The 9,586-nt window shown below is 31.3% G+C and overlaps 1 protein-coding gene across 7 annotated transcripts; it reads right to left on the bottom strand.

Moving 5' to 3' along the window:
• Positions 1 to 2,231: 2,231 nt before the first annotated feature.
• Positions 2,232 to 9,375, bottom strand: LOC112744036 (SPX domain-containing membrane protein At4g22990). Of its 7 annotated transcripts, none has more exons than XM_025793502.3 (12): positions 9,153 to 9,375; positions 6,495 to 6,597; positions 6,305 to 6,381; positions 6,020 to 6,140; positions 5,260 to 5,571; positions 5,039 to 5,152; positions 4,491 to 4,951; positions 3,933 to 4,240; positions 3,495 to 3,670; positions 3,216 to 3,406; positions 2,979 to 3,112; positions 2,232 to 2,634 (listed from the first exon to the last, which is right to left on the bottom strand). In XM_025793502.3, the coding sequence occupies exons 3-12, from the start codon at positions 6,355 to 6,357 to the stop codon at positions 2,396 to 2,398; spliced, it is 2,109 nt and encodes a 702-aa protein (XP_025649287.1). In that variant the 5' UTR covers positions 6,358 to 6,381; positions 6,495 to 6,597; positions 9,153 to 9,375; the 3' UTR covers positions 2,232 to 2,395. The 7 variants fall into 7 exon arrangements, with proteins under 7 accessions (XP_025649287.1, XP_072070975.1, XP_072070974.1 ...); XM_072214874.1 differs by having other exon boundaries at positions 3,495 to 3,664; XM_072214873.1 differs by lacking the exon at positions 9,153 to 9,375 and adding an exon at positions 7,275 to 7,344.
• Positions 9,376 to 9,586: the final 211 nt, after the last annotated feature.

Genomic DNA, 9,586 nt, shown 5'->3' with positions numbered 1-9,586 from the left:
ATTTTTATTTTTATTAATAATATTAATAGTTTTATTTTGGAATTACTTACTAAATATTTCATAAAACCACCATGTGCTTTTGCTAGGACTAAACATGACTCATGACGAATTGAAAAACCTCTGCCTTATTGAGATTGAGAAGATACTTAACAGCAATGCGAGATCTTTAAGAGACTATCAATCAATGCCATATCCTGAGATGTCTGATGCTTGTCTTTTTCAGAATAAGCTAATAGAGGAGGAGTTAGCATATGACACAAATGAGTTGACTCATACAAACTTATATACGAAACAAAAGATGACTCATGAGTAAAGGTTAGTATTCGATGAGATACTCATGCTGTATTACAGACTTTGGTGGTTTTTACTTCGCTTATGAGCATGGTGGGTGTGATAAGATATTTATTTGGAATGGACTTTCTTCTGCTATTCGGTCTAGAGGAAAGATTGTTTTAAATGTCGCATCCAGTGAAATTGCGTCTTTACTCCTACCTGGTGGCAGAACGGCTCATTCTAGATTTTTATTACCCATTACAATTACGGATGAATCTATTTGCAACATCAAGCATGGCAGTTTGAAGGCTAAGCTGCTCATCCAAAGTAGTTTAATAATTTGGGATGAAACTTCAATACTCAATAAAATGTACTTTGAAGCACTTGATCGGGCGCTCAGGGATCTTATGTCAGTTACTGATCAACATAAAATACATCAACCATTTGGTGGTAAGGTTGTTGTTCTAGGAGGAGATTTTAGACAGATACTTCCGGTGTTCTGAAAGGGAGTAGACACGATATATTGACATCAGCTATTAACTCATCCCATCTGTGGTCGTTTTGTAAGGTTCTGAAACTGCACACGAACATGAGGCTTCTAATGTCTTCTTTAGATCAAGATGAAGGTGAAATGAAGAGATTTGCTAATTGGATACTTGATGTTGGAAATGGAAATATTGGTTCTGTTGTTGGTGATGAATCAGAAATTGAAATTCCAGATGATCTATTGATTACAACTACTGATGATCCTCTCTCTCATTTGGTAGATTTTGCGTATCCAAATTTGTTGCAAAACATATCAGATTACAGATACTTTTAGAGTAGGACAATTCTTGCACCCATGCTTGAGAGTGTCGAGAAGGTAAACTATTTTGTCTTGACAATCTTTCCAGAGATGAAAAGGAGTATTTGAGTTTTGACACAACATATCAAGTTGATGAGAATGAAGATGTACAACAAGAGTGGTTCACACCAGAGTTCCTAAATGACATCAAATGTTCGGGACTACCCAATCACAAGTTGACTTTGAAGTCAGGAGTCGCTGTAATGCTACTGCGAAACATAGACCAGACTTCAGGTTTATACAACGGGACAAGATTAATAGTTAACGAACTTGGCAGCAATGTAATTGGAGCGACGGTAGTGACCGGTAGAAATATTAGAGATTAAGTGTACATTCCAAGAATGAACTTGATCCCTTCAGATTCAGAATGGCCATTTAAGTTCCAACGGAGACAATTCCATTAACAGTATGCTTTGCAATGACCATTAACAAAAGTCAGGGTCAATCATTATCACATGTAAGACTTTACTTGCCAAAATCAGTGTTCATCCATAGACAACTTTATGTTGCTTTGTCAAGAGTTAAGAGTCGCAGTGGCCTCAAGGTTTTAATTATAGATGAAGACGGCAATCCAAAGTCATCAACGACAAATGTCGTGTTCAAAGAAGTTTTTAATAATATTTAGGTAAGAATAATATTATTTTTATTTTAATAGCATGTTATGATTTACACTTTTGTATAAATATTTACTGTAGATATAACTAATTTATCTATAACTCTATTTTCATATTTGAGATGAAATGTGTAACAAGGAGCACAACATCATATGCCAATTACTTTTCTAATGAAGTTAGTAAGATACTAGGTTGTCGATAAATTTTTATTAGCCTTTTGATATAAAATTTAGTGTAAAATTGACATGTTATTATTACGGTTATATATGTTCTTATTTTGTTCATGTCTCCCTCCTTATGATTCAAGAATATTATAGACTTCAAACTCTTCTATTTGCTTTTTTACTTTGAATAAAGATAAAACAGCATATTTAATACGTTTATTATATAATGACGATAATCGTGTTATACTAAACTCAAAAAATTTATGATTATAAAATATTATTTTTAATTTAACATGTCCAATTTAAATATAAACCAATGCACGGGTTTAACACTAGTTTGTCTACAAACCAAAAGTTGTTTAATTTATTGGTGAAAGTTTAAACAACAAGCATGAGATTTTATGAGGTTAAAATCTCATGGCGTTAATATGCTAAAAAAGAAGGTGAATATATACAAATTGAAGTTCTAATTAAAAAGAGGAGGATAATTAATTAACTAACTAATAAAGAGAGTTGTAAGTGTAGCAAGTAGCAAGAATGGAAGAGATGCAGAAGAAGAGTGCAGGGAGTAAAGTGGTATTGAGGAGTTGACTTTGACCAAAATAGCCAGCGATAGTTATGGTTCCATCTGCAATTACTCTTGCTAGTGTTCCAGCTTCTGTTGACAACAATCCTCCATTGAAGGTTCCACGTGAAAGCCTTGATGACATCACTCTTGATAGTAGTGAAAGGTTTACTCCTGAGTGATTTTCATGCATCAGACTCCATGTTAGATGATCCACTACTATATTACTTTGTTTAATTAGAATGTTCCAAAAAAAAATGCAGAATGAACAAGTTTTTTTGTACTTAAGTTTTAATTGAGTCTCTAAAATGTTGAAAATGTTGAAACTTACATGCAATTGTTTTCATGTGAAGTTGATAGTTAAAAACTGTTAGATGACAATTTAGTCAAATAAGTCAGATTATCTGATAGTCTTCAATTATCAACTTTACATGAAGACAACTGCATGTGAGTCTCTTACAAGTGGCCGAACCATAATTTGAAAGTTAGGGCTCATAGAAGGGACAAATCTGAACTACCTTCAAGAACCTCAGCAGATACAAATGTGATAAGGGCTGATCCAACATATTGAGGCACTGAATAAGGGATCACTGCTTGGAAGCTTAGGACTAGTCCTATGCATACCATGATTTCTGAACCCAACAGAACTTGTCTGCAAACAAAACCCATTTAAATAGCAGAATGAAACTACATTATTTTTCTAAAATATTAATATTATTGATAATAATATTTATTAAGAAAAACAGAAGATTTACCTTTCCTCAAAAATGTTGCTGATGTAGTTTCCAACAACTATATTAACAGGAAGCACAGTTAGGCCAAGGCATGCAAGAAAAATTGCTACATTGCTTGTTGACCATATAAAATAGTACTCAGTCACAAGGCTTGATTCAGCAAGCACAATTTCCATTGCATACTTGAGCATGAAATATACATACAATTGAACCTGACAATATACAATTGAATCAGAATTAATGCATATATACAAGTTGTTTGAACTTTTTTTCTATTTTGTTGTTAATTAGGCTTGTCACCTTTACTGATGGGGTAAGTAACTTGTATGCTGCTACAATGGAAGTTATAGGCTTTTGAGTTTCTTTATCAGGGTTTTCTTCTTCATCATCTTCATTCTCTTGTTGCTTTGATTCTGCTGTATTCATCAGCAATGGTTGTGTTTGTTCATCTTCTACTGCAACATGTATTTCTGGTCCTAACCATTAAAGGAACAAATATGAATACTATAATAAATAAATGAGTTTAATTTCGATGCCCTCACAGTGTGAAACATTTTACACAATTGTGTAATCATATCTATTTTTTTGGATGACTATTCACATGGTCAAGCAGTTATATCATTAGATACACGTGTAAAACTACTTTACAGTGCACCAAAATTAAATTCTAAATGAATAATACTGATAAGTTTCATATATGTTAAAAAATAAATGTATCTAAAGATAATTTTGCATTACCGGCATTATTCGATTGATATGATACGAGAATTCCTTCATTCTTGTTGTTTGTAGGGTCCTTGAAACAAATCCACAACCATAAAAGATATATAAGCCATGCAAGAGCCATAACCCAACCAGGTAAAGTGTCCTGGTTCATGGTGAGATTGAAAATCCTAAAATCTTTCTGCAACAACCAAGCAAGTGCAGGACCGCATGCCATTCCTAGAGCGCTCGCGCTAACAAAGCCTGCCGAAGCCTGCATCCGAAGTTTCGACGGTACACAGTCGCTGATGTAACGCCTATTAACTGCTCTTGCAGAGCCTAACCTGAAATTTCAATGTAAGAATGATATGAAACATAAACATTCATTTGCTTGTGACGCAAGCAACATAGATTAAACATTAAGAATTATACTCTCTCCATTCCATATCAATAAATCGCTATGCCTCGTCTTCATACATTCATAAATCAATGCAAGAATGGTGTGTAAGGTGTAACATCATAAACACTCATTTGCTTGTGTTGCAAGCAACATAACGAAACAGAGTTTAAAACAGAGTTTGAACCAGAGCTCACCCACAAAAAAGGCGTCCAATCAAAAGAACTGGTAATGAATTCAGGTCATAAGCCAATGCATACAAGGTGTTACCAATTAGAAGAACAATGCTACTGAATATCAGTGGTCTCAGATACGATCTATTAGACCACGCGCTGAAATAAACTGACGAAAACACTTGCGCGACGGCCATAGATCCAATGACCACGCCACATACAGAGGCTGCAGCTCCAAGGTTCAAGGAGTAGTTATCTGCTGTAGGCACAATGATGTATGTATTGACCATGTACAAGAATGTGTTTGCCAAGTTCAATAGAAGTGACATGAAATGAAATTGATCATCCATGATGATTTGATCTTTAGGTGAAGATGGTAGCTGCTCGTTTTGCACGATAAAAGCGCGCCTTCCCAAGAACTGAAGGAAGCTTGTTGAGTTTGATAATCTGTCCACTGCCAATTTGATGGACTCAAGAATTGGATCCTGTAATCATAGAATAATTTTTCATGAAGAATTTTCAAATCTGAGTCAAGATTATTGCATATAATTTTGCTGAATTTGAGGACTAACTTGATGAGTATAGGAAGGTTGATCATATATAGAAATGTAGCTTCCTTGACATAGTTTTAAATCATGAAGATCTGCAAAGCTATGAGATAAGACTCCGACAACAGCCCCAATACCCTGCGAAACAAGCAATTATTTTCTTGAAACTGCTTCAATTTTACAAACACATGACAATGACAACAAAGGTTTAAAAGGGGTTGGAAGTTGGAACTTAGAAATATTACCACATGCCTGAAAACCTGCCTTAACTGCGAATAAGGATGATTTGCGCGCGTCTTCACGTAATAGTCTGTGAATTTATAGCCAAGCCGTTTGTCAAACTTCTTCAAGATCTTTCTCAGACCAATTGCATTCATTTCTAGAAAATGAAGAAGTCGCAGAAGATCTCGGCCGACTTCTCTGTATGCTTCTTGGAGTTCAGAGATGTTTGAATTATTCGGCTGCTGTAAGAGACTGTGGTGCTCTTGTGCAAGATCACACAGCCTGTGTGCTAAAACTCCTTGTTGTTCAAGCAGAAATAGAACAATCTTTTCTATCTGAAATTCAAAATTTTAGGCTGAAAATTGTTTCTATAGTATGATCATGCTTGCAACACAAGTAACCCTAAAGTAAAAGTTCTATACATGACAAATTGAAGGGGAAAAGAAAGGGTTACAATATTTTTTAAAATGATAAAAAAAAAAAAATACAAAAAGCATCTTAAGTACTATTCCTTCTGTTTGTAAGGCGAAGGACGAAAAAAAAGAACAAAAGAAGTATTAGATACGAGTTGGATAACGACACAAAGAAGTCAAAGAGAAATGATATTTGTACTCATTTTATCAGGTCAATTTACACTCGTACTATTAGATTTGGTGTGGTTGCACCTTAAATAGTGCCATGATGAAGATGTGAATACTAGCATGTGAATTGAGTCCCTTAAATATGTTTCAAGGAAATGGCATATTTAAAAAATTAAAAGTATATATGTGCATGCATAGGAACCTGAGTGTCTAGCAGCACTGAGAAGTCTCTGAGAACATTGTGGCGGTTTTGTGCTCCAACCTCCATTTGTTCTAAGTATCTCTTTACTTTCTTCTTCATCAATTTGTAGTTGAAGTAATACCTGTAAAATTCATGATAAGCATTTATTTCCTGAATTATTCCAACAATCACTAAAAGGGTACCAATAAAAAAGGGGAAAAAAAAAAGCCTGATGCAGAACAGAACAAAGTATATGAAATTTCAGAAGTGAATGAATCAAGATAAATAATCCTTCAAGAATTTTACCCTTTCCATTCTTGAATTTGTGATTCTCTCAACTTCTTGCCAAAGCCAACCATTTTCCAGAAAGAAAGATCAGTGCACTATATCAAATAATTAAAAAGATAAAGATATTGTCAAAAACTCATAACAAAAGCTTCAAGCTATTATTATTGAAAGCTTTTATGAAAGGTTCTTGAAGAGTAGAAGTAGAAACCTGATAATGAAAACTTCAATTGTTGGAAGATCAAAAGAGAAGAAGCAGAAGAAGAAGAAAACAAGAATTTAAGGCAAAAAGATCATCATCATGGCTTTGCTATCTGAAATATATAGTTTAGCTCAATTAGGAAACATAGCCTTTACATATTTTCTATATTATAAGAAATGGAAAGAACAAAATCTAATTAAAACTTCTGATTTTCTCCATGACAATTGTTTCTTTAATAAATTTGATAACGGATTTTTTTTTTCTCCATTTAATCTTCCACATTATTTACTTTCATGGATAACATTATCGGTGTAAGGAAGAAAAATGAACACATAACAACCACAAAAGTTACATATATATTAAGATGCTTCACACAAGAAGAAGAGTGGAATTAAAGAGGAACAAGAACATCAACACACTACATAAATACTTCAGAAACTAAAGTTTCCATGACAAACTGATGAGAAAACACGGTAAAAAGACTAAATTTGCATGTTATTCATAAAAAAAAAAGGAAGAAGAAGAAAGAAGAAAAACATATAAAAGAGAGAAGTCTTTTTTTATTGATATGCCACTCTTTTATAAATTTATTACTACTTGCTATTATTTCAACTTATTTATTTATATGTTATTATTCTTGACATGAAAACATTTTTTACCTTTACGTAAAGTTTTAACTCAAGAAAATATGGGACGAGAATGTGGATTTTCAAAATTTTCATCATATATTAAATTTAAACATAAATATAATATCATGCCATATATTAAATCACTGAATGACTACTTAACGCAAATGAGATTAGAAAATTGTTTCCAAGAAGATAGTGGTGATGAAATTGAAGAAATTAAAGAAATTTTGAAAGTAATTGAGAAGAGAGAAGAGATAATATAAGCACACGTGATTTTGTGAACTTTAAGTTTGAAGGGTTGACGTTGCATAGGGACTGTCTCACAAACTGACACGTGTACACCACCACATTTTAGACAAATCTTACCGTTAATTTACGTCATACATCAATTTCCAATGCCACACATACAGAATCTACATTATTCATAACAAATTATATATCCGTAGAATTATTCAGATTTTATTATCAAGAATTTAATAAATTGGACTTTGGGCTGAAAACATTTATTGGACAAGTATTTCTACTTATATAAATTAATATTTTGTATTTAATATGGAAAGTACAAGCATTTTGCAATATGTAAGATTCGAATAAGAAAAGGTTACACTTAAAAGAAAATGATACAAATGGGTTTACCTTCATAAATATAGTAATGCTTGATTTTATAAGTTATTTTGTATTTAATAAATAAAAAATTATGTATTTATATTTTTTGTTTTAAAAATTGAAGATGTTTTTAAAGTACATATGAAGACGTTTTAAGACTAGTTTTTTTAATTAAGAAAATTAATATAAGCTTATTACATGTTAATGAATTGGAAAGATAAAAAAATTCTCTTACTATATCTATTACTGAAAATAACTTTTATTTTTTGTTTTGTAAAAAAATAACTGTTATATTTTTAAATATAATATTTATTAAATATAACTAACTTCCTTAAAGCAACAATACTAAACTGCGAAAACAATTTTTTTTAATTTTTTCTTTTTAATTATTGTTATAAAATATAATTTTTCACTATACACTCCTTTACTCATCCAAAAGATAGTAAGATCCATTTATTAATTACATCAATAATCATATCTCATTGCATACAATGTGGGTCCAATTACAGAATTACTCTAGCAGTAATGATAAATTAAAGTAAATTAGAAATGATAATCTAGATGAAGGAAATTACTCGTGCATCGGATATAATATTATGTGTTTGGAAATCAACTTTCTGTCTATTAAAGTCATGTCACTTAATGTACCCCAAAAAAGGTCATGATATCTTATAGATAAGAACGAATTAAAGGAATATTAGAAAACCACATAAGGTGACAATTCACCATTATAAAATTAATAGTTAAAAATTATTATATAATTTAATTTACATAAAGATAATTATATAAATTTTTATTGAATTATGCTTTATATACACTAAAATTAATTATTAAAGTCAGTTATATTAGTATAAAATATATGTTGAAATATAAATATATAAATAAATTAAATTACATATATTTATATATAAATATATTGATAGCTAATTTTAGTGTATAAATAATATTTTTTATTTTTATTATTATATATTAATAAGGAGTGTTAGAGGACCAACAATTTTTATGATTTATAGATATTACTTAATAATTATTAATATTTTTAATGATGTAAGATTATATCTAATAATATAAAATTATTATTTTTTTTAATAATTAATTATTCACTAAATTTTAATAAAAATGCTAGGCTCCTAAACTTTCTCTATATTAGATATGGGAGAGACTAAATATACGTAGATACATATACATGTGTTTCACACTACAACAGTCATGCTGAGTTAAAGGGTAAATGAAATTACATTAAAATTATTCATATGATCAGGTGATATTATACACCTCTTATATATAATAACTTGGTGTAAGTTTAATTTTAGCTCATATATATAGAGAAGGATAGCAGGACTATTCTTAAAAAAAAAAAAATCACTCAAATATGTATGTATGTAATGTAATGCAATTAATAATATGATTCGGTACTTGGAGTTGGACTTACAAGGATAGATGAACATTGAAGTAGTTAGCATAATTCCATAATCCATGAAAGTGTACATACACTACAAAATGCATGCATTTATAATGCTGGCAAACATGGTAGAAGCTCCTCGAATATAGCAAGTTAGAGAGAGAGAGAGAGAGAGAGAGAGAGAGAGAGAGAGAGAGAGAGAGAGAGAGAGAGAGAGAGAGAGAGAGAGAGAGAGAGAGAGAGGGTCACATCTACATGCTATACAAAACCTCCATCGCTTTTATAGAGAATGGTTAGAAGTTAGAACAATTAAATAACAATTATGATATGTTTGATGATTTTTGATTTTTGTATAGAATAGATTACTAAACTAACCTTCCTTTTTCTTTTTCCTGCTTTTTTTTTCTTTTTGTTTTTTCGATTTCAAAATCAGTAGTGGCCAAGTTTTGTCCCAAGTTCAAAAG

This window comes from Arachis hypogaea, chromosome 14, assembly GCF_003086295.3.
Source record: "Arachis hypogaea cultivar Tifrunner chromosome 14, arahy.Tifrunner.gnm2.J5K5, whole genome shotgun sequence".
NCBI lineage: Eukaryota > Viridiplantae > Streptophyta > Magnoliopsida > Fabales > Fabaceae > Arachis > Arachis hypogaea.
The sequence above is the reverse complement of the archived record's forward strand: the minus strand, read 5'-3'. Positions and strand labels throughout refer to the sequence as shown.

What these genes read in the sequence shown, in the direction of transcription:
- LOC112744036 (XM_025793502.3), bottom strand. Translation starts at nt 6,357, where the DNA reads ATGGTTGGCTTTGGCAAGAAGTTGAGAGAATCACAAATTCAAGAATGG. An exon ending in CAGTGCTGCTAGACACTCAG is followed by an intron (nt 5,572 to 6,019) that starts GTTCCTATGCAT and finishes TTTGAATTTCAG; the next exon opens with ATAGAAAAGATTGTTCTATT. An exon ending in GGCAGGTTTTCAGGCATGTG is followed by an intron (nt 5,153 to 5,259) that starts GTAATATTTCTA and finishes CTTGTTTCGCAG; the next exon opens with GGTATTGGGGCTGTTGTCGG.